Source organism: Oryctolagus cuniculus, chromosome 10 (genome assembly GCF_051225735.1).
Source record: "Oryctolagus cuniculus isolate XC-2025 breed Fujian yellow rabbit chromosome 10, ASM5122573v1, whole genome shotgun sequence".
Lineage (NCBI taxonomy): Eukaryota > Metazoa > Chordata > Mammalia > Lagomorpha > Leporidae > Oryctolagus > Oryctolagus cuniculus.
This window is the reverse complement of record NC_142876.1, coordinates 19,568,431-19,593,228: the sequence shown is the minus strand read 5'-3', so window position 1 is coordinate 19,593,228 and position 24,798 is coordinate 19,568,431. Positions and strand designations below refer to the sequence as shown.

The window sequence follows — 24,798 nt, the reverse complement described above, 5'->3', positions numbered from 1 at the left end:
CACCATGGGAGCAGCAGGTCATGCTGGGAGGTGGCCAAGGTGACAACAGAGTAGCTCAGACAGGTAGGGGTCAGAGTGCACAGCTGGTGCCAAAGCCAGCAGTGCTACAGGCACCACGGGACACCCAGCTTTCTGAGAGGGCACCTCTGGGTGTGGCCAGGCAGGTGAGGTACAAACTCGGGGGCCCGGGTAGCCCCTGGAAGTTGGGGAGCTCTGCCCACAGGGCAGCAAAGACCAGGGCCCTGCTCCCTGCAAGGGGAGGGTCAAGAACAAGGTAGAGAAGGCACCACATGCAGGGTGGGGCGGAGTTCCAAGCCCTGGGAGCGGGATGGCAGGGACAGATCAGGATGGCTGGGGCCAAAGCCAAAGCGAAGTGTGGGGCCTGGGAAATCTGCCACTTGGAGGCCAGGAGGAAGGGACGGAGGCCACTGGTCATCGCTGGGCCACCAGTGGGAATTGGAGATGACAAGAAGGCCATTGGTCAGGCCTGAGATATCCACAATACAGGGCAGGACTGCACAAACACTGAACGTCCAACATACTGAAAATACATAAGGACCACACATACTATGTCTGGGGAGGTCTGAGACCAGGGAGTGCCACGAACCGGGTTCTGAACGCGGTCCCTTCTGAGGGCGTTGTGATGTTAGCAACGCAAATTCTCTGGCCCCACGCTGCAGCCACTGAACTAGACTGAGGGTGGGGACCGGTGACTGGGCTGTCACAAGTGCTCCAGGTTATACTGACGCCTGAGGCCGAGAAGCTGGTGTGAGCGGGGCTGGGGGGGCTTAGGGGGCAGAGGCAGAGGAAGCCGGGCAGTCTGAGGTCAGCATAGAGGCAAAGAAACACACTCCTTTCCTCTTTACCCCGGTTTCTATCCATTTCTCTGTGTTTCCTTCAGTTATTATTATTATTATTGTTGTTGTTGTTATTATTTTACTCCTTTGGGAGTTACACACATTCTTTTATTTAAAAATTTCCTTTGAGTATGAACTATTCCTACCAGTAATATTTATTATTGCCACCATGCTATGAGCTTGAAATCTTTTACCCCCTGTGATTCTCACCACAAGCCCACCAAGCTGGCACCAATACCGCCCCCATTTTACAGATGAGAAATTTGACATTTAGAGAGGAGATAATTTGCTTACGTCTCTACAGCTAGAGAGGACAGAATCAGACTTTACGTCTATACATGGGGCTTCTGAGATCTGAAATCCAAAATGTTCTAAAATCTGAACCTTACTGAGTGCTGACGTAACACCACGTCTGGAAACTTCCACCCTCACCTCATAGGTTGGTTATAGTCAAAACACAGGTACAGTAGCCGGTGCCGCGGCTCACTAGGCTAATCCTCCGCCTTGCGGCGCCGGCACACCGGGTTCTAGTCCCGGTCAGGGTGCCGGATTCTGTCCCGGTTGCCCGTCTTCCAGGCCAGCTCTCTACTGTGGCCAGGGAGTGCAGTGGAGGATGGCCCAAGTGCTTGGGCCCTGCACCCCATGGGAGACCAGGAGAAGTACCTGGCTCCTGCCTTCGGATCAGCGCGGTGCGCCGGCCACAGCGCGCCGGCCGCGGCGGCCATTGGAGGGTGAACCACGGCAAAGGAAGACCTTTCTCTCTGTCTCTCTCTCTCAATATCCACTCTGCCTGTCAAAAAATTAAAAAAGAAAAAAAAACACAGGTACAGTGAAAATACTATGCGAAATACCTTCAGACTGTGTGTATAATGTGTATATGAAACAAATTAACTTCATAGGTACACTCAGGGTCCCATTCCTAAGACATCTCATGTGTATATAGGCACAGGTTCCAAAACCCAAAAAAGCCTAAAATCTGAAATCTGAAGCACTCCTGGCTGTCATCATTTGGGGTAAGGCGTAGTCCACCTATAGTTTGTTCCACATGAGAACCACGCTTTCGCCACCGTGTCACCGATACTTACACGGTAAAACCACAGCGGTCTCAGCATTGTGTGGAAGAACCAGTAGGTGACGATGTTGGAACCCTTTTCTGCCTCTTGTCTGACCTCACACTTCCACACTCATGATTTTCCCTTTCTCAGTCTGCTCAGGCGCTGGGGTGCCAGCCCTTGTTCACAGCTGCTTCACTGTTGCTCTTTCTCGATGCCCTGTCTTTCTGAAGGTTGGGAGGGGGGTGTCTCTGCACAGAATGAAACCCAGGCTTTTAGCAGCCATGCTGGCAGAGGGGGAGCCAGTCACACTGAAGAGAAAGGAGTATCCCAGTTCACCCTTTCCTGAAATTAGGAGTCAGCATCGGCTGCCCTACTTCCACCTCTTATACAGTAAGTGCTGTCCCCATTATCATGGATCCAACTTGCCTCTCTTCAAAAGGAGATCTAGAGGCAGAGAGCAAAGACATCATCCAGCCTTTGGGACCCCTTCCAAGTCCCTCCCAACACACAGTCTTGTTTTGCAATAGGAAATACATTTGCTCCTTGGGGATACACCCACCAGCATCATTGCTACAAACGTCAAAAGACTTGCTTACCGTCAAGCTGAAACTCAAAGGCATGACCTCAATTTCTGTAGCCGAACATTCTGGGTAATGAATCAGCCGTCAGGATCTGTTGGCTAAGAATTCCATCTGGTGTCCTGGGAAACCCCCTGCTGACCTCTGGGTCTCACTTTCCCTGCTAGGGAAGCAGCCGTAAGATTTCTCTTTTACCTAATAGGACTGCTTATTCATCTACTCAGTCATTCACTCAACAAACATTTGTGGAGACATGAAAGTACTTAGAAAAGGAAGGGGCACCAGAGAAACGGAAGGCTTTGACATGATTTACAAGAGCACCTGGTAGTCGTTAGCATTGTTGGGCAGACATTTCTGGCTCTCCGTCCTCCAGGCACTTGGCAACATTCCACTTTCCGGCTGCCCTTGTGGCTGGGTGGGCCACACCCCCATCGCTAACCAGCACGTGGTACCTTGTATGGCCATTATGTTAAGCTCTTTAAACACTCATAGAAAGAGCTTTAAACACATCAGTTTCGGGCTGGGGTACTTAATTGTTCGTTTGAACCCCTCCTCCCCAGAACTCCCTTGCCCTCTGCTGTGATCACTGCTGGGCTTTCAGACAGCAGCCCCTCTGTCAGCCCAGGTCTTATAGTGAGGAAGACGCTGAGACTGAGGTGACTGGCCATGGCATGTAGCACAAGCAGGAACAATGCTAGTGTTTTAAGACTTGGGGGTGCTTTGCTTCTATAGCATAACTTACTCTACCATGATTGGGACAACCAAATTGATCAGCCAATGAACTACATGATTGACAAGTAATTCCTGTGACTTTACTTTTTGTTTTCTTAGTGGTTGGCTAAGTGCAAGGTCATTTCTAAAGATGCAAGAGAATTCAGACAAAGGAATAACACCCAAGGTCATACTCAGATACTTTTTCAATCGCCTTATAAGGTAGGTTTATTTTTATAATTTCTCAATTTATTATTGCTATGCAATTATTTGTTTTTTCACGCTTTAACCCTATTTTGAAAGAACTTCTGAAGAAAAATAAATTGAAATAGTTTTCTCTCTTAAATACAGCAAACTTTTGCCAATTTAAAATGGTTAAAATTCTATTATGACCAACAGCATGAAAATTGGTGGCTTCCACTGGGAAAAACATCTTTACTACTCAGCTGATGAGAAGTAGATTACAATAAATACACTGTCAGATTTCCATGAAATTTATGTTCAACAGAAGTTGTTTGCCAGAAAATTAGTAGTAACTGGGTCCTGTAAATCAGGAGAGGAGCTGGCGTCTCCTTTAGAAATGTGTGGGTGGGTGAAGCTGAAATTCCAGTGCTGGGGCAGGATATGGCGTCAGCACTAGCAGGGTTAGCAGGGATGGAAGACGACAGTCAACGTTAATGGAGAAAAGGCAACTTCCACTCCTGTAATCCAACCCTTCGGTTTATCCATTTGCTAAACGGTGGTCACTCCTTGTTAGCCCATGTGGTCACAGAGTGGGAAGAGGCCTGTGGAAACAATCTTTGGGGCTAGGAAAATGGAGCTGGCAAGAGGGGACTCTGTCCTCTGCTGCGTTTGCGTGCTGGCTCCGTCACTAACAGCTGCGGGACATTCAGTGTCACAGCATCTCTGTGCTTGAGCCTCTCATCTCTGTGAGAATAAAGTACACAGTGGCGCTTACTTCATAGACTGCTCTTATGTAATGGACTTGAAAAGCGCTTGACCTTGGCCCTCAACCTGTTGTTTACCTTTCACCTTTTCCTCTAATAGGTTAAGGATGAGGATAAGCCAAGGAATGGGTCTTTTTTTATTTCTTTCCCATGTTCTTTATGGTTTCTTCTAAGCTCTGTCAAACCTAGCCATTCTCCTGGGAAGGACATATTTTCATTCTTTCAACATTTTGGGGGTCAAGGACTGGGGTAGGCAGCCTGTTCTTCCCCAAGGTTTTCTGAGGAGAGGGCAAATCCTCATGGTGCTAAATGCTCAGATGGGTTAGTCAGGGGCGGGGGTGAAGGATCCAAGGCATGGCAGGGCCTTCCTGGAAACCTACTTCTGGGGAAAGAGGAGGCTGGGACTGAGGAGTGAGAAGTGGTTTTCCAGGCACATGGAACAGTGGGGTGGCAGAAGGAACACGGGGTGGGAGTGAGGTGCTGGTGAGGACTTGGGGGGCAAGGTGGAGGCAAGGACCCCAGAGTATCAACTTTTGTATAATCTGGGCAGGAAAGCAGGGTTTTGGGGCTGGTGACTGGCAGTGGGGACAGTGAGAAAGTCCAGAACCAATGAGTTTTCTGACCTGGGCAACATGGTGATGATGGGGGCATTCTTGGAAACTCTGGAACAGCAGCAGATGAGAGTGGTTGCTAAGAAGAGAGGGAGTTCACAGTGGACACAACTTTGTTGAGAACTGGTACAGGATGGCCACAACCCCTCCGCAGTCTGACCTCACCCTCAGTAAGGCGACAAAACAGTCAGCTTCTGGCCATGTGGATGCTCTCATGCATGCTAGAAGACGCTGTTGCTACCAGCTTACGAGTTACTAGTATAAAAGGACACGGGGCAAAATCATTCGCTCGCTCACACCTTCTGAACTCACTGAGAGCCCATAACATGTCAACCCCTGGGGATTCAGTGTTTTATTCATTTTTAAAATTTTCACTTTTTTAAATATTTATTTTTTATTTATTTGAGAGGCAGAGTTACAGAGAGACAGGGAGAGAGGGAGACAGAGAGAGACGAGATCTTCCATCTGCTGGCTCAATCCCCAAATGATCACTCAGCCAGGGCTGGGCCAGGCTGAAGTCAAGAGCTAGGAGCTTCCTCCAGGTCTCCCATGTGAGTGCAGGGGCCCAAGGACTTGGGCCATCTTCTTCTGTTTTTTTCCCAGGCACACTAGTAGGGAGCTGGATTCGAAGTGGAGCAGCCAGAACTTGAACCGGCACTTACACGGGATCCCAGTGCAGCAGTATTTGTGTACCGAGACAAGGCACCAAGGCCTCTTAACAGAACGTAGTCTTTTATTATGATAGCATAGGGCCACAGGTGGAATTTCTTATGCAAAATCCTGAGCCCCAAACAAAGAAGGGTTTTTCCTTATATATGGTTTTAGCCTTTTTGTCTCTCTTATATGTTTACCTATATACATTTGATTGGATATTCTAACACTACATGGCAGCCACAGGATTGATACAATACCTCACATGCCAACGCAGTTCACTGCAGATATAGATTTTTATACACATACTGAAACGTCTGCTGTCTGGCAGGGGTTACCATCATCGCTCTGTACTAACAAGCAGAACCTGACATGGTTACCCAGGAGCAGATAACTGCAGTTGAAGCATTCATAGGCAAGCAGATAACAACTACATTTCATTCTCAGAACAGACACCTCCCTTTTCTTTTTCTGATCTTGGGAAGGTTTTTACCACAGCTTGAATCAGTTAGAAACAAGCCTAATTAAAAGACAAAGGTCTGGGCTACGCTGGCATTGCAGGCACAGCTTAACTCATTTTGCCACAACGCCAACCCCAATTTCTACTTCTATTTGAAAGGCAGAGAGACCAAGACACAACTGCAAAGAGATCTTTCATTTGCTGGTTCATTTCCCGAGTGTCTGCAATAGCCAGGGCTGGGCAGGCCGAAGCCAGGAGCTGGGGGGCTCCATCCAGGTCCCCATGTGTGTGTGTGGGGGGCTCCATCCAGGTCCCCGTGTGTGTGTGTGTGTGTGTGGGTTCCATCCAGGTCCCCGTGTGTGTGGGGGGCTCCATCCAGGTCCCCGTGTGTGTGTGTGTGTGTGTGTGGGTTCCATCCAGGTCCCCGTGTGTGTGTGTGGGGGAGCTCCATCCAGGTCCCCGTGTGTGTGTGTGTGGGGGGTCTCCATCCAGGTCCCCGTGTGTGTGTGTGGGGCTCCATCCAGGTCCCAGTGTGTGTGTGTATGTGTGGGCTCCATCCAGGTCCCCGTGTGTGTGTGTGTGGGGGCTCCATCCAGGTCCCCGTGTGTGGGGGGGGGCTCCATCCAGGTCCCCGTGTGTGTGGGGGGGGCTCCATCCAGGTCCCCGTGTGTGTGTGGGCTCCATCCAGGTCCCCGTGTGTGTGTGTGGGGGGGCTCCATCCAGGTCCCCGTGTGTGTGTGTGTGGGGGGTCTCCATCCAGGTCCCCGTGTGCGTGTGTGTGTGTGTGTGGGGGGCTCCATCCAGGTCCCCGTGTGTGTGTGTGTGTGGGCTCCATCCAGGTCCCCGTGTGTGTGTGTGGGGGGCTCCATCCAGGTCCCTGTGTGTGTGTGTGGGGGCTCCATCCAGGTCCCCGTGTGTGTGTGTGTGGGCTCCATCCAGGTCCCCGTGTGTGTGTGTGTGTGGTGCTCCATCCAGGTCCTCGTGTGTGTGTGTGTGTGTGTGCTCCATCCAGGTCCCCGTGTGTGTGTGTGTGGTGCTCCATCCAGGTCCCCGTGTTTGGGGGGGTCTCCACCCAGGTCCCCGTGTGTGTGGGGGGGCTCCATCCAGGTCCCCGTGTGTGTGGTGGAGACCTCAGTTACTTGAGTCTGAATCTGCTGCCTCTCTGGGGGGATTGGAGTGGAGGAGCTGGGGCCGGAAGCAGGCACCCTGATGTGGAATGTGGGTATCCAGAGCAGAGACTTAATCCCTCTGTAAGTGCCTGCCCCTTCCTATTTAAAATTAAAGAAAGACCAGCATTTTAATAAACCAGCAGAAGTGCCTTCCAGCAGGGAGTTACATTCTCATGAATCGAGGTAGACAGTGAAGAGGTAAATACGCAACATTTGGTTGCAGTGTCTAACACACGTCTGCAGCGGTGATGAGCGCCATAAAGCGAGGGTTTGGAGAAGGAGGCGAGGCGGGTCTTCCTCTGGAAGGATAATCGGGACAGGAAGGAAGGAAGGAAGGAATGTCCCAAGCAAAGATCGGCGCACTCAGAGGAACTAGAGCACAAGGTGCTGATGGGGACTGGGGCTGCATTTGAAGAGCCCCAGAGACCACAGGTGCTCTGTGCTGCGCAGGGAGTAACACACAGAGCAAGAGGTGATGAAGTCCATGGCCATGGGTAGTGGAGAGACTGCAAGGGAGCAGCGGCCAAAGTCGGGAGGCCAACGAGAGCTACTGCAAGTTCTAAGAAAACCCAAAGCCCAAACTTCTAGGGGTGAATCCACAGGGGTGATCTTAACAGAGTAAGTGCTGCAGCACCCTGGATAGCTCAGATGATGGGTGCACCTCGCAGGCTCACTTCCCACAGGACACTGTTGCTAGTTCTTACACAAACCTCCTCTGTATTTAAAAGCATTGCCCACCAGCACCACAAGGTGGCACTCTGCTGTACTGCTCCCACCTGACTTTCAGGGAATGATACGACCTGGGACTCTCCTCCATTCGCAGACAAGGGCCCACCTTGCCAGTTACCAGAAGTTACCACCGGGTACCTGACCAGTCACTGTTAACAGCCACAGAGTGGCCAGCACCGCGGCTCACTAGGCTAATCCTCCGCCTGTGGGGCCGGCACACCGGGTTCTAGTCCTTGTCGGGGCGCCGGATTCTGTCCCGGTTGCCCCTCTTCCAGGCCAGCTCTCTGCTGTGGCCAGGGAGTGCAGTGGAGGATGGCCCAAGTGCTTGGGCCCTGCACCCCATGGGAGACCAGGAGAAGTACCTGGCTCCTGCCATCGGTTCAGCGCGGTGTGTCGGCTGCAGCGCGCTGGCTGTGGCGGCCATTGGAGGGTGAACCAACGGCAAAGGAAGACCTTTCTATCTGTCTCTCTTTCACTGTCCACTCTGTCAAAAAAAAAAAAAAAAAAAGAAAAAAAGAAAACAGGCACAGAGGTGATTTCGCAGGTTTTGTTGTCATCTTAAACAATGACACAATGTATCATTTATTTGTGGGAATATGGCACTAAAATGCAAGTTTATCTTTGTGTAAGTGTTTTTTGGAATCTGTGCCTAGTTGTTTAATAATATGCATTAGCCATGACCCTTCTGAAGACCCCTGGTACGTGTATTTCTGTGCACCTGCACGGTGTGTTTATGGGGTAAATTCCTGCCAGTAGAGTTGTGGTCTATGTGTCTACCGTTTGGAGGTGCTCTGAGGACGCTTGCTGTGTCCTACTTGAGCGAAAACGATGCTGAATTTTAAAACGTATTCCTTGAAGAAAGGGCGCTGACTTCGGTCCACTCAGAATCCATGCCAGAATCTTAAGCCGCTCCGGGCCACACCCTGCGCTGTCCAGGAAGCCGTCAGATGTAAGCAGCCAGGGAGTGAGCTATAGGCTGGCTCTGGAGGCCTAGCAAAAGAAAAAGAAAACAAAGCAACAGCTCGTTCATCATTTTTCTGGGGGCCCGTGTTGTGGTGCTCAGGATTAAGCTGCCACTTGGGTGGAGGTGTCCCATAGCAGAGTGCTGGCTTGAGTCCTGGCTGCTCTGCTTCCTGCTAATGTGCCTGGGAAGGCAGTGGTTGATGGCTCAGGTGCGTGGGCCCCTGCCACCCAAGTGGGAGACCAGGATAACTCCCAGCTTTGCTCTGGCCCAGCCCTGGCCATGTGGCCATTTGGGGAGTGAACCAGCAGATGGAAGACCTCTCTTTCTCTCTCTCCCCTTATCACTCCATGTGCTACATTTCAAATAAAAAAATAAATCTTTGAAAATAATTTTTATATTGTTTACTTATCTAAAGTGGTCATATTTGGGATATATTGGGCTAAATAAATATTAAAATGGGTCGTAATTTTTTTTTAAAATGTGGCTAATGGGGCCAGTGTTGTGGTGAAGTGGGTAAAGCTGCTGCCTGCAATGTCGGCATACCATATGGGCACCAGTTCATGTCCCAGCTGCTCCACTTCCAATCCAGCTCCCTGCTAATGGCCTAGGAAAAGCAGCAGAACATGGCCCAAGTGTCTGGGCTCCTGCCACCCATGCAATAGACCCAGAAGAAGTTCCTGGCTCCTGGCTTTGGCCTTGCCCAGCTCTGGTTGGTGTAGCCATCTGGGGAGTGAAACAGAAGATGGAGGATCTCTCTTTCTCCCCACCCCTCCCATATCTCTGACTTTCAAGTAAATAAATCTTTTTAAAAAAAATATATGGATAGTAGAAAACATAACACAGGTGGCACCAGCCCAGGCACTGTGCACCTCTCCTATCATCCCTGTGGCTGTTTCCTGTGCTACTTGGAAGGAGGTGGAGTCTGAAGGAAAGAGGAAGCAGTAAGACAAGGGAGGGAGGGAGAGGGGTTGGTTTTCACCTGTGAAGCCACGTGGAAAGAACTGATGTGGATCTGAGCACCGCTGTGGGGCTGGATGACCTCGTGCAAGTCACCCCAGCTTCCCTGACCTGCACTCTCCTCTTCAGTAAGATGGGGACAAAGCCTGCTGACAGGACTACTTCAGGGTTTAGAAATAGCCCAAAAGCTTCTAACACAGTAGCTCCCGCGCAGCCACCTGCGGCATCACCCTGTCTTCGTTAACGACAAACCACGTAGGGGACGTGGTCCCACATAAAGACGAAGGGGCTGAAAATTTCCCATCACAGATGGACGTTGTAGCCTCCGTAACACAGCACAGTGCAGGGCTCCTTGTGCCGAGGCTGGTATGAACAGTCTGTTCAGACACACATGTACCACGGTGTTGGGACTGCTTACCTAGAATGTCCCATAGAGCAGCAAGCAGCACGGGTCTGTAGCGTAGGAGCCAAAGGCCGTACCCGCTAGGTTCATGTTAGGGTTCTCTATGCTGTTCACACAAAGATGAAATTGCCCTAAGAAGCATTGCTGGCCGGTGCCGCGGCTCACTAGGCTAATCCTCCGCCTAGCGGCACCGGCACACTGGGTTCTAGTCCCGGTCGGGGCGCCGGATTCTGTCCTGGTTGCCCCTCTTCCAGGCCAGCTCTCTGCTGTGGCCAGGGAGTGCAGTGGAGGATGGCCCAAGTGCTTGGGCCCTGCACCCACATGGGAGACCAGGAGAAGCACCTGGCTCCTGCCATCGGATCAGCGCGGTGCGCCGGCCGCGGCGGCCATTGGAGGGTGAACCAACGGCAAAGGAAGACCTTTCTCTCTGTCTCTCTCTCTCTCACTGTCTACTCTGCCTGTCCAAAAAAAAACCAACCAAACAAACAAACAAAAACAACAACAACAACAACAACAAAAAAAGAGGCATTGCTGAGTGTATCTGGCTGCTTACTGAAGCGTGACTGTACATGGCCTGCTCAACAGGTAACATGTCTTCACCTGCAGCACCTGAGCCCGCACATGAATGACCTTGACCACACGTGCTGGAGGAGGGGGTGGGAGCTACTGCCAGCACGCTGGTCCGTTTCAGAGCATCCCACCCCCGCCTGCCCCACACCCACCCGTGTGCACCCATGTGGCCCCTGGTGCACGTCGGCTTCGCTCTCCGGCTCTTTCCTGCTAGGCTGCAGCCTCTTCACATGTACTCAGTGTGCCTGCTGGGTGGACTGTTCGCTCTTGTCCCCTGGGGACCTGTCTGGGAAGTGCCCAAGTTCCACTGGGATAACTGCCGGCAAGCGTGGTGGACGAATCTGCTGTTGCTGAACAACTTCCTGTTGGTTGGGAACGCGGTGAGTCCTGCACTGCTGGCTTGGGGAAGACAGAGCGGGCAAAGGGCTTCTCCAAGGCCAAGCTGAGCCTGACCCCCGCTCTCCTGGCTTACTCTCTGGAGGAACAGTGATGTGGCAGGAAGGGGGTTGTGGGTGGAGCCAGGCCTTGGTCCTAAACTCCTCTTCACTCAGAGCTGGGACTGGGGACGAGCAAGGGAAAGGCGGCAATGCTGACCCCAATTCCCCCCGCCCCCCAACAGCAGGACAGTACCAGCCCCTCATGTTCCTGTGGCATGGTGGGCACGGTGCCCACAAGTGTCCCAGGACGTAGGCCAGTACCATTTTGTTTCTTTTTTTTTTTTTTTTAAACAAAAGTCTGACTCTCCATCTTTAAAATGTCAAAAACAATAATGGCCACCCTCCAGGCCCATTACGTGCACTGACGAGACGAGGGATGGGAGTCGTCTCTCAGCTCCCATGGGAATCCCCCTGCCCACCTACCGGAGTCTCCCCTCCAGTCAGGCAGGCAGGACTGGAGCAGACGGGGTGCAGGAAGCTGAGGATGGGGCCTTCACTCTTCCCTCTGCAGTGCAACGGCTGGACGTGGTACCTGGCCAACGACTTCCAGTTCCATCTCCTGACACCGCTGATCGTCTTCCTCCATGGAAAGTGAGTCTCGGTGCCCCAAGCTTTCCCGTTGGGAGGCCCTTCGGGGCCCTCTCAGGGACGGCTCCAGCTCTGTGGAAGCCATTGAGTTTTTTTTAAGAAAAGTAAACTCTGGATTCTCTCCCGTCTCCTTTCTTTCACATTCTCTTCCAGTCCTGGCCTGCGCAAGTCGGTGATTGTGCAGAGTTACAGTCGGTGTGTTTGTGATAGCTGGTGTGCGTTTTCCTGCTGTTCCTACGTACATTTCCACACATGGCCACGACCTGTACACCTGCCATTTTCACGGGTGGGCATTCCGACCGTATCCAGCTTTCCATGATCAGGTGGCGCTGCAATGGGTGCCTTCATGGAGAACACGCGTGTTCTCGTAGTTGTGTCTCCAGGGGCCTGTTTCTGGGTGGGATGAGCAGGTCAGAGGGCTGGCAGGGAGCTGGGGTGCTTGTTCTGTGTCGGGATCGCTCTCCGGGAAGACCGCGCTGTCTGCCACGCCAAGAGCACTGCGCCCGTGAGTCTGCTTTCTCATACTGCGTATCTGTCTCCCTCACTTCGTTAGTTCTAGAGATGCTTTAAGGCCTCAGTCATTCAGGGGAGACTTAGAGGTGGTGGGTTATGCAGGAATGTTTTTAAGAATTTAGGATTCCTGTTTGTTAAAATACATGTTCCGTTTAAGACATACTGGAAAAGGGTCTGGCCAAGAGAGGGAAAGGCAGGCACCCCAGTCCCATCCCCCACCCCCCGCAGGGTGGGCCCTGTTCACGTGGGAGTGCCTGTCCTTCCGACATCTGTCCTGCCCAGCTTTTTAAACATGGAAGCATTCTGCCTGTAGCTGCACTTCAGGGCCTTTCTCTGAATGGTCTGTGACATGCTCATCTCCCTAGAGTAAGCAGACATAATGATAACGTCGGGATAGCACTGCATTCCCCGAATGAGCTACAGTTTACTTACACCTTCTTCCCCTGTTCAGGACTTGGATTATTTCCAATTTTATGCTTTCATCAATATTGCTCCGGTCAATGTTGTCATGGGAACCACTCATCTCTGCTCATTCTTTAGTATGCGTGTCCTTGAGAAGAATTACTGGGTCAAAGGGTGTGAATGTCTTGCGATTCTGAATCACAGTGATACATTATGCATTTTTTTTTTTTTTAACTGAGAAGCCTGCGGGTGACATTTTCTCTGCGCCACTGCAGATCCCTTTAGTCCCAACCCTCACTGTGCTGAGCAGCGCCTGGCTCTGAGCCTGAGTCCTCCAATCTCTCTTCCTGCCCTAGCACCTTCTCAGTATTTTGGGGACCTTCCTGGACCCATGCACAACCCCCAAGAGTGGTGGAATTAAATATGTGTAGGGCCTCCCATGACCTACGGGGGATAGGAGATAGTGGGAAAATGCTTCTCTCCATGATTCCTCAGGACAGTTTTGAGGTACATTTCACAAGGCTCCATACCATAGAGCATTCCAGAAGAATTGAGCCTTGGCCATCGTCTGTGTGTTGACTTCCCCTGCCTCCCTGTTCCACTGCTCTTCTCTTGTTCCTCCTTCCCTGTGAATGAGCTGCATCAGCTGACTCAGGCCCAGCTCCAGTGTGTGCCTGGCGAACACCGGGCTCGCCCTCTGCTCCCACCCTCCGTCCTCTGAGCCTGGAGTGGATGCGAGTCTGCCCTGTGTCCCACCCTGTCTCTGACACTTCACCTCCCTCCCTCCCTAAATCAGTCAGCACCTATGTCCACGTCCTAAGTGGTGACCCAGGGCTTCCCCAAGGAGGGTCTTATGCTGAGCTGCACAGTGCACTTTGGGGGTGGCAGGCAAGGATGTTGTTGCCATCCCTGGGTCGGGAGGAGACTGGAGTTAAGCTCTGTCTGGGTCGCGCAGCTAGTAAGCGGTCAGGGAGCCCAACCCCAGCACAGATCCCCTTGACTCCATGACAGCCGCCTCCCTCCCCCGCCATCAGAAGGCGGGGCAGCTGTCACAGGCCACAGATGTGGTGGTGAAGAGGCCTGCAAGCCCTCCTGCTGCATCTCCTCTTGTTTGCAGGAGTAGACTGGTCCTTGGCCTCCTCGGCGCGGGGCTGTTCTTGGCATCTTTCACGGCCAGTGCCCTGCTCACACTGGCTCATAAGCTCCCGGTGGCGTCTCCATCAGCAGCCAGGTACGGTGGTTCCTCCTCCCCTTCTCCTGCCTCTGCCTGCCCTCTACCCCAGGCCAGGACCTCCCAGGAAGGCTTACTGAGCTCCAGGCTGCTTGCACTGTGCACCTCGATTCGTGCAAACACTGGGCTGGACCCTGTCGTTCTGGATGGCAGAGTAGACTGCCTATTTGCTCCCAAACTGCTGAACCTTTCAACTTGCATTGGGGGTGCTCTGGGGACTCAAATGCCGCCCGTGGAAACACTTCTCAGAGGAAGGGGGCGCCCCCGCGTGGCTGTCCTGTGTTCTGCAGCTCGGAGGAGCTATTGTTGGCGAGGCTGAAATGTAAGGAAGCCAGGTTGCCTCACTGCAGTAGGTGGCCAAAGTGGGACTTGAAGCTAGGGTCTCGCCCACAGTGCTGTTCTGCCTTCACGTCAAGGTATGTGTGGGTGATCTTTCTTTACAAGGAAAGCAGGCCCCTAGTACTCAGTATCCATTTGAGAGTGGGTAGAATGTGAAAGCAAATGAATGCATGGGTGAGCTCAGGAAAGCACCGTGCCCTTCCCACTGTGTGCCATCCGCCTCTGTGCAGAGGTGTGCTCCTGTCTGACCCAGTGGCTCTCAACCCCAGGATGCACAACAGAGACCCCTGGGAGCACTCGATGCTTTAGGTCCCGCCTAGGACCAAGTGAATGGGAAGTGCTCAGGGCAGGGCCCTGGCACCTGACTTTTGTGGGCACCCCTGGCGCATCCTGATGTGCAGAGTCAAGAACTCTCCCCACGCCAACAGCCCCTGTGCAGACAGTTAGGGGCCTCCGAGATGACAGGCCTTGTAGCTTTGGTGGGGACAGGGATGCATTTAAAGCAGGGATCTCAATCCACACTGCACTTGGAAGCCCAGGAGAGCTTTCCAAATCCTGAGCCCTGGGCCCTACCCCCAGAGATTCTGACTCCGGGGCCTGGGTGTAAGCTGGACATCTCCTGTGGAGGAGCACCTGGAGGGCTCGTTAGGCACCCACGGCTGGGTCGTGGACACAAACGAGGGTCGCTAGGACACAAACCCAGAGGTTCCTGTGCAGGGGAGCCGGGCAGAGGCGTGGACTTCGGTTCCAAATAGGTTCTCAGGTGATGTTGGCAGCTGCATTTGAAAATCCCATCCTCGCAAGGGCCTGGCCCACTCAGAATTTCTCTCTCAAGACAGTCTCTGGCCTTGGGAGCCTTGGGGTCACTTTGGGGACCACACTTGGAGAGTTCTCTTGGCTGTATCAGCCACCAGCAACAGCCACAGCTGTGCACGCGTTGCTGACCAAGGGGCTATGTTTTGAGAAGTGCAGCGTCAGGTGATTTTGCTGTGGAAACATCAGTGTATTTATGCAAAAATAAGATGCCTACAAACTGAAGAGGCAACACGATTTTATGTATATGAGGGTTCTTGGAGGGAACATTAAGAGAAGCTTATTTTCTTGCAAAAATTGTGAAATCCATGCAGTGATTTTTTTTTCCACAACGTGCATTTTACACGAACTTTTTGAAGCTCCCTCCTATGCAGTCTGTTGTTGACTGGAAGCCAGCGTGTAACACAGGCATCATAATTTTTTTTTTTTTTTGACAGGCAGAGTGGACAGTGAGAGAGAGAGACAGAGAGAAAGGTCTTCCTTTTGCCGTTGGTTCACCCTCCAATGGCCGCCATGGCCGGCACGCTGTGGCCGGCGCACTGCGCTGATCTGAAGGCAGCAGCCAGGTGCTTATCCTGGTCTCCCATGGGGTGCAGGGCCCAAGCACTTGGGCTATCCTCCACTACCCTCCCTGGCCATAGCAGAGAGCTGGCCTGGAAGAGGGGCAACCGGGACAGAATCCGGCGCCCCGACTAGGACTAGAACCCTGTATGCCGGCGCCGCTAGGTGGAGGATTAGCCTATTGAGCCGTGGCGCTGGCCAGGCATCACAATATTTTGAGATCTGGAGGGGCTCAGGGGCACCTGGAACGTGAACAAGCCAGCCGTGGCCATGAGGTCCCTGTCTGTGGATCGTTACAGAGGGAACGGACACATGTGCCCCGGAGCCACCTTTGGGTTGGCCAGTGCTGCAGGGGACGCCTGAGGGTGTCCGTCCCTGGTCCCTTCTGCATAACCTCCTGTGTGTTTCAGCGAAGACGTGGCTGTGCTGTACTTCCTGCAGTACTACACCAAGCCCTACTGCCGGCTGGGGCCCTTCCTCCTGGGTCTCTTCCTGAGCATTTTCATGCACCAGAACCGCCAGGCGAACATTCTCCGAAGCAAGGTACTGTTTCCCAGGCTTCCCTGGAAGAGCGCGGGTCTGCCTGGGCCAGGTGGGGACCATCTGGCCCGGCCCTTCCAAGGCCACGAGCAGGAGGGGTCAGACTGCTGGGTACTGCACTGTGTTGCACGTGCCAAGAAGTCTGTCCATGGTACACGAGAGGAGGGCTTGGTCTCTGCAGCGCCTCATTCTCTGCTTTCTTAGCTTCAAGAAGAAGGTAGAGACTCAGGGCCCAGTGGGGTCCCACCCCCCAGTGCCTTGGTGTGGATCCAAAGAAACCACCGATGCGGAAATCAGTGAGCTTACTATGCCAGCACCCTCTTCCGGAAGAGGGTATTGAGTTGGGCTGGGTTTCCAACAGCACAGGCTCCATGATTTCAATAGAGGGTTCTTGGTCAGATTTCCATCTGGGAATCAAGACATGAGGCACCTCGTGAGGCAGAGCAGAGAAGATGCTATTTAGCCTTCCAGGTGGGCCCTGGGCATTCCTTTCCTCCCCTGGTTCCTCGGTGGCCAGTCTGGAGGCTCTGAGGCGCACCATACAACCTCCCCACTCAAGCAGGAATCCCGGGTGCACGTGGACGCCTCCATCTCGCTGCCCAGTCGTCCACTGAGTCCTGCCGCTTACTGTTCCTGCTGTCCTCTCTTACCCTCTCTCTCTGCTGGTGAAGTTCTTCTAATCTCTTGCCTGGATTTCTGCTCAGTTTCTTGCCTCCAGTCTTGTGGATCCCCAGAGCACTGTAAATACCACCTTGGCCATGATCTTGAACTGTGCAAAACCTTTGAATGGCTTCCTCTGGCCCCAGGAGAAAGGCTGATCTGCTCAGCTGGGCCCTCAGGGTCTCCGGGACCCAGCTCTGCCTGCTTCCCCAGCATCGTCTGTCTTGCCACTCTCTGCCTGGCACTTGGCATGGCAGTGATAATGAGCTGCTTGTAGTGACCCCTCCCCATGCTATTCCTGGCACCTGTGTGGTTTCTCATGCTTCCTTCCCTGCCTGGAACGTGCCTCTCCACTTTTCAATGCATCTTTCCTTTCACCTGACTTTACCTCCTCTTTAGACCCCCAGGTCTTCCTCATTGCTGCAGGGTGGTGAGCTGTGTCGCTCCTGGCGTTCCTCTGTGCACTGCACACTCTGCACCCTAGTCACATGCTAGTGCATTGATCTGCCCTGTAGACTGCGAGCCCCTGAAAGGCACACTATGTCTCACTAAAATCTGCATCCTCGGCATCTGAGATCCTGACCCACTGCAGACACTCAGTCAATGAACAAATGAATGACAGATAATTTACTTCTCAATGGGAGAAGGGCCAAGAGTCCCCTTGCACTAGTAGGACAGAAACCCCTGCCCCTGCTAGGCCCTGCCCTTGTTTGCCCAGGCTTTGCAGGTGCCTTGGAGAAGAGTCCCTCATCTTTGGAAAAGCTTGTGTTAGGAGCGGAACAGAATATAGGACTTAACTGGAGGAAGCAGATCTGCAGGGGCTATGTGACTTTTCCGATAGGTTGGAGCTCTATTTCCCTGGCAATTGCACTGTTTGGGTGTGGCCTGTAAGAGTGCTGGGAAGTAGATGGTCCGGTACCGTCCCGGTTGTGTGAGGTCCCAGGGAGACAACGGGTGTGAGTAAAGGGGCGGAGCTAAGATGAAGAGGGAGCATTTGAGAACCACTTCAAGGGCAGGGTCAGGACCACGAGCCCAGTGGACTACGGAAGGTTGGGTAGGTCAAACTAAATCCTGTAGAAGCTAAATACACAAGGACGCAGAATCCAAGCTAGAGGAAGCTGGTCATGTGCCACAGGCTAGGAATAAGATAAGAAAGAGTACATTCAAGTTAGGAGAGGCAGACTAGGACGGAAAAGGAACACAGTACCCAGGGTGCACTGGGAGAGACTGCAGGCCTGTGCAGGTTGAAGAATTGGCAAAGGTTGAAGGGGGTCCTAGGCTAAACAAGTGGAGAGGCCAGAGGTAGCCCCTTTTCCCCGCCACCCCCAGCCAGAAACTAGGGCAGGGCCCTAAGACCCAAGCAGGCCTCTGAGACAAGGTGATGGCACAGCTGGTTCAGTAAGTGTAGACATCACCGCAGCTGCCAAGAAAAACAATACGCAGAAGAGAGTGCCTTGGAAGACAAAGACGGGTCTTCTGAGTAAGGTGGTGCAAGATCTAAGGTCTTAAACGGTGCCAAGGATTCAGATTTAACTCATGGAGCTCTTTTCGGAGCTGAAAGCATCTCCATTCTGCTGTGCCTCTCACCGTTGCGTGTGCCTGGCTCCTCTGGTGTTGCCCAGGAAGAGGGCTGTGCTGTTGGCACCCACATTCAGGGTAGGAGCGAACATAAGGGTTAAGGGATGAAGTGGGAGGTTAGGGGCCGTGTAAGTGGGTACAGAGCACTACCTCACTTATTTATTTTAAAGCTTTAAAAATGTATTTTCGGGCCGGCGCCGCGGCTCACTAGGCTAATCCTCCGCCTAGTGGCGCCGGCACACCGGGTTCTAGTCCCGGTCGGGGCGCCGGATTCTGTCCCGGTTGCCCTTCTTCCAGGCCAGCCCTCTGCTGTGGCCAGGGAGTGCAGTGGAGGATGGCCCAGGTGCTTGGGCCCTGCACCCCATGGGAGACCAGGAAAAGCACCTGGCTCCTGGCTCCTGCCATCGGATCAGCGCGGTGCGCCGGCCGCAGCGCGCCAGCCACGGCGGCCATTGGAGGGTGAACCAATGGCAAAAGGAAGACCTTTCTCTCTGTCTCTCTCTCTCACTGTCCACTCTGCCTGTCAAAAAAAAAAAAATGTATTTTCGTTCTCATTTTGAAATGATCACAGACTTACAGGCAGTTGCAAGAACAGCACAGAGCAGTCTCGTATGCCCCTCACTCAGCCGCCCCGCCCTGGGAACCCACAGCCTAACCACAGCACATTAGCACAGCAGGGCGCCGACTGTGGCACAGTCAGACCTTAGGCAGCTCCATCTGTACGTGCACTCACTGGTGTGTGCGTGTGTGTGGTCTGAGAGGTTCTGTCATGTGTGCAGACGGGTGTAACCATGACGACAGGATCAAACTCCTTCCATGGTGACACCCCCCCCCCCTTCCCCTTTGCCCCAGCCCTTGGTAACTGCTAAGCGGAGCCTTTGTTTTAGTCCTCTCTGTGCAGTGACTGGGGTTTATAACCGAGCCCTGAGTGACAGCACTAATACTGCGGAAGGAGACTGCGCACAAGCAGGTAAGTACGTGGTGGCTAAGTGGCTGCGAACCGCTCTCTCCCCCTGCAGGCGCAGGCCCTGCTGGGGTGGACGTGCTCCCTGCTCACCCTGCTTGCCGTGGTCGCTCTGGCGTACGCAGTGGATGACACCCCTGCTGCCCCTGCGCTGGCCACTGCCCTCTACCAGGCCCTCCACCGGACCCTGTGGGCAGCGGCCGTGGCCTGGGTCATTTTTGCCTGCCAGGAAGGCTATGGAGGTAGGAGGGGCTTGAGCAGGGCTCTGCTCTTGGGTGCATTCACTACGGGGCTCACATACTAGTCCTGTAAAGGCCACACGCTGATACCACAGAGTGTACCCAGGTGGGCCTCTGTTTGCTGGGGTGGTTGAGGAATGCCTGCTATTTCCTCAAAAACATCATTTTGCTTAAATCCTGGGAGAAAACACCCCACGTGCTGTTTTACATTGTTACACTGGCGTACGTACAAATGCGGTTGTCTTCTCTCCAGTGAGGCTAGTTTAGAAGCTAGGAGACAACGAGGCAGGGTTGCAGAGAGAAAGAAATGCCAGTGGCAGCCAAGACCTCTCATCACATCCACCGTGGGCCTTGGATTTCTTATCTGAGGGTATTCATTAGAGTAGGTACTCGCCAGCATCCCTTCTGAGAACTGGGCGACTACGAATAAAGGACTTTCATGGAAAGAAAGGAACCCTCTCCAGGGAACAAGTGTGCATGCAAGTCCTGTGGCGTTTCCCTCTCCTTCTCTGTTGGCGTAACTGCGCACGAGGGGTGTGTCAGCAAATGGCAGAGCCAAGGCTGGAGGGAACAACCAGAGGCCCTGCAGCTGTGAGCCAGCGCCAGGCAGGTCCTGACAAGGCCATACTCTGGGGAGGTAATGCGGATGGGTTCAGACGTAGTCCATGAACCCAAATCAGTTGGCCTCGGCCAAGGTGGCTGAGTAGTGCCTGCCGGTGCCGCGACTCCCAGAAGGTCCCACAGCTGGCAGGTGACCCAGGACCACGTCCAAGTCCAAAGCAGAGGCTCATTTCTGAGCACTACTCCCCTCTTGGATGTTGATTAAAATTCACCTTGAGTTTTAGGAGCTCTTTAGTGTAACGAGTGACTTGTTCTTTAACAATTTTAACGGCTTTCCCTTGCTGGAGAAAGTGGTGTTGAAGAGGAAACAGGCTGCATTCTCTCTGCCTGATCAATCTGCATTTATGGGAAACTTCTGATCCCAGGACCACAACCCTAACGCCCCCCTACACCTGTGACAATGTCCTTGCGCTATGGACAGAGCCTCAGAACACAGACAATTATCAATGCCCCTGCCCCGACACAGGCAAGCATCCCAGGTTCTGTCTGAGTGGGAAGTCCTGCCAGCAGCAGGAGTACCTGACCCGTGTCAATAGTGAGGAGAGAAGGATAGCTCAGGCTCAGCTGGAAGATGCAACTGGGCCGAATTCTCACTGCCGGGAACTAGCAAATGCTGTCATTCACCCGAGTCAGGGCGATGTCTCTTCATTTAGCTGATGAACAAGTCCCTCCTCCAACTCAGCACCTATAAATGTGCTGTTTCATCCATGTGTACACTGTGTAAAGTTCAAATCAGGGTAAGCTTATCTATCGCTCCTCGATCATTGCTTTTTGTTTTTTTCCTGAGCCACTCATCCTTCAGAGATGTTGTCATCAGCTAACCCACGATCGCAGGTACAACCATCTCTATCAATAGGATGCCAAGATGGGTTTCTAAGTGAACGTGGGAGGTGATCGTTTCGATGCACTTTAGCAAGTATGTCCTCTGCCTGATGACCTCTGAGAACACATAAGGAAATCTGAAGAAGTGTTTAACTGAGACTCTGAGGACAAGAAAGGATCTGGGCAGTTCAAGCAATCTTTTCAGCCATCTTTGGCTGTACCCACGTAGCCCATGCTGGTCTGATTACACCCAAGGCCGTCTTTGGTTCAGTTTGCCATGCCAAGGAAGTAGACCTGACTGTTAACCCAATATTAGCCCTTCCCTCTCATTATCATGCTCCTGCAATGGAGAGAGTAGTTTCATAATTCTCTTTAAAGTTACAACACGCAAAGATCTTAGGAAAAATTCACAGACAGGTGCAGAACACAAAGGGGTGCTGAAGACCTGGTTCTTGGTTCTTGGTTCTTGGTTCTTGGTCAGTCCAGAGAGGGCTGCGGCTCTGTGAATCCCCGTCCTCTCCCTCCAGGTCCGGTGACCCGGGTGCTTTCTTGTGATGTCTGGAGCTTCCTGGCCAGCATCAGTTACGCCTGCTACTTGGTGCATCCGATTCTGATCCTCCTCTACAACGGCCTGCAGGAAACACTCATTCACTACACCGACACCAACATGGTGAGTTCACGCCCGAGTCTCTTCTGGAACAAGACACTGCTCTGTTTGCCGTGCTGGAAGGCTGTTTTGGTTTTTATTTTAAAGAGACTTCTCATTCTCTGTTTAATCTGGGTCGGAGGAAGGTGTCTTTATTACTATTTGTTCTATAGACACTGCACACGCGATGGTAGTGCACGCTGAGTTCAGGATGGCACAGGAATCGCAGAGTAAGACCGTCCACTGTGCTGCTCTTTCCCTCCAGTTCTACCTCTTCTGTGGACATTGTGTGCTGACTTTCCTCGCTGGGCTGGCCCTGACGCTGTTCATTGAGAAGCCATTTCAGCAACTGATGCGCCATCTGTGAAGTCGGCACCTGCGGGGCCACCAGCGTCCTGTTAAAACCTGAAAGACTGGCTGCCCCGTCGCTCCTGGGGTTGCGCACAGGCAGAGGTAGCTTTGTTTGTGTCGCTGAGTCACAGGTCTGATTTAATGCATGCAAGTTCTCCAGGTGTCCCATGAAAAGATTCCATCACAATATCTTTCAGTAGCACAAGCACTCCCGTTGTGCCTTTTAGCAAAAAGATCTAGTTGTTGTTGTGTTTTTTTTTTTTTCCCGTCGTGGCTTGTATTTTGATTTTCTCTATCAATGATCATCATAGTGATAAATTAAACTGGGGATCCGGCCGGAAGAATGCCCAAGCAGACAAAACCAGACAGACCTCACAAGTGATCTCTACCTTGCTTGATTTGCAGATAGAAGCATAACTTAAGGTGAGCTATTTCTTGAAAATGCCTTTATTCAAGAAAAAACGGAACTTAAGTGCAACCAATCAAAAGCAGCCAACACATTTATAATTACATAACTAGGGACTTTCCAACAAGATAAGTCAAATCAACCATGTAGCCATCACTAATCTTTGTTTTCTTTCTAACTGCTTTGTTTCCTTTCTGTCTGTCCTGTCAAAGCCTCCCCTCGCATTGCCTCAGTGCAGAACCTGAGTCACTTCTGATTCCCACACACCTGATTCATGAATCACTGATTGTTCAAATAAACTCCTTCAAATTCCACTGTGCCTCAGTGTACTTCTTAATAACAGCGAATGATCAAATGTAGCAAATCTGATGTCGTTTTGATTATGAAACTCACTTGGGTTATACTGCCTGCTTCTCTTTTCTCTTTTAAAAGATTTATTTATTTGAAAAGCAGAGTTACACACACACACACACGAGAGAGAGAGAGAGAGAGAGAGAGAGAGAGAGAGAGAGAGAATGAATACCTTCCATCTGCTGGTTCACTCCCCAGATGGTTGTAACAGCCAATCTGAAGCCAGCAGCCAGGAGCTTCTTTCAGGACTCCCACGTGGGTGCAGGGCCCCATGGACTTGGGTCATCCTCTACTGCTTTCCCAGGTGCATTAGCGGGGAGCTGGATCAGATGTGGGACAACCAGGTCTTGTACCGGGGTCCACATGGAACACCACTGCCGTGTGAGTAACACAGGTTACTCACTATACCATAGTGCTGGCCCCTATTATCTGCTTTTCTCAGTAAGATCACATGTTCCTAACGTTAATTATTTGTGGGTTATTCTGATACTATTTGTAGACTTGTAGCTTTCTTCCGAGACCTCAGGGCAGCATGATCCACGCACACACACAGTTCATGAGTTTGCTACCACATGTCTTTCCAACATTATCTTTTCTACAACATGGCTCCCTGAACAGGTTGAAGACCTGACTCTGAGGCCCTCCAGCTGTAGCCTTATTTGGAGATGGAGTCTATACAGTCTTGATATATAAATTAAATTTACATGAGGTCACCAGGGCAGGACAGCTTAATTGACCACAATGGTGTCCTTATAAAAAGAGGGACTTTGGACAAAGAGATTAAAATCCATGGGGAAGACAACATGACAATACACCAGGAGAAGATGGCCACCTACCAGCAGGGAACCCTGAGGACTGCACTGGAGGCTGCAAGAGGTGAGGAAGGCGCCTTCCCTAGAGCCAGAGAGAAGGCAGCCCTGCCAGCACCTTCATTTCCGACTTCTGGCCTCCGGAATTGGGAGACCGCATGTCGCTGATGTTCTCGTGATATTTTTAAAAATTTTATTTATTTATTTGCAAGGCAGAGAGACACAGAGATAGAAGGGGGGAGAGATCTCTTCCAATGGCTAATACCCCAAATGACCATAATGTCCAGGTCTGGGCAGTCAAGAATACAATGCAGGTTTCTCACGTGGGTGGCAGGAACCCAACCAGCTGAGCTATCAGCGCAGCCTCTCAGGGTCTGCGTTAGCAAGGAAGACGGAGACAGGAGCCTGAGAGGGGTCAATCCCAGATGCTCCGAATTGGTATGTGCACATCTTAACTGGTACCTTAACTGCTGGGCCACATGCCTGCTCCACTTCTGTGGTTTGAAACTACCCACTTTGTGGTGCTTTATTAAAGCAGCCCTAGGAAATGAAGACAGTCCCCCAGAAAAACTCCCAACAGAGAAAGAAGGGACCTTGGTGCTGGCTTTTACCCCAGTGCCCTCAGTTGTCAGTAATGAAGTCTAGAGACACAGAGACACTTGCAAGGCCAGATGGTTAGAAGCTGGGTACCCAAGTTCTCAGGCTTGGCTTCCTTCTGAGAAGTAGACTCCACATGGACCACCCTTCCACAATGACAGCCATCTGACCTTGCTTCTAATACAGCTCTCGGCTTACTCAGTAACTGAAGTATCAAGTAACGATAAGGGGGCTGCAATGTACACATTAGCATGGAATGTGCCACGTCTGTGTACACCGCCCCTTAGTACCTAAGGGAGATGGGGTCCAGCATCCCAGCAGATATCAAAATTGATGGGTGTTCAAGTCCCTTATATAAATGGCGTAATATTCGCATATAACCTACACTCAACCTCCTGAATGCTTCCTCTCATCTCTACCTGACTAAGAACTTCTAACACAGCATAGAAGTTAGGCAAGTAGTTGTACTGTATTGCATAGTACAATGATGAAAAATAATAAGATAAGGAATAAGGAAAAAGTGTATGTGTTCAGGATAGATGCAACATATACACATGTTCACTACTTTTGATCAAGGTAGTTGGATCCAGGCCTGTGGGATCCATGGATATGAAGGGCTAACAGTGTGGTCTCTGGTCAAGGGGATCTGAAAGGAAGACCACTGGGAA

The 24,798-nt window shown here is 51.9% G+C and overlaps 1 protein-coding gene across 6 annotated transcripts in view; it reads left to right on the top strand.

Annotated features, from left to right (window-relative positions):
* The window catches only part of LOC100354357 (O-acyltransferase like protein), a 57,466-nt gene extending 34,673 nt beyond the window's left edge, over positions 1-22,793 (top strand). For 5 of the 6 annotated variants that reach the window (XM_051851882.3, XM_089305054.1, XM_089305056.1 and 2 more), the window contains 8 exons: positions 3,322-3,423; positions 10,877-11,042; positions 11,611-11,690; positions 13,720-13,833; positions 15,957-16,089; positions 19,344-19,530; positions 21,498-21,640; positions 21,882-22,793. In XM_051851882.3, the coding sequence (XP_051707842.3) occupies positions 3,322-3,423; positions 10,877-11,042; positions 11,611-11,690; positions 13,720-13,833; positions 15,957-16,089; positions 19,344-19,530; positions 21,498-21,640; positions 21,882-21,983 (1,027 nt within the window). In that variant the 3' untranslated portion in view covers positions 21,984-22,793. Of the gene's footprint in view, positions 1-3,321; positions 3,424-10,876; positions 11,043-11,610; positions 11,691-13,719; positions 13,834-15,956; positions 16,090-19,343; positions 19,531-21,497; positions 21,641-21,789 lie in introns of all 6 variants that reach the window. The other variant, XM_089305052.1, reaches the window with a different exon arrangement.
* The last annotated feature ends 2,005 nt before the right edge of the window (positions 22,794-24,798 follow it).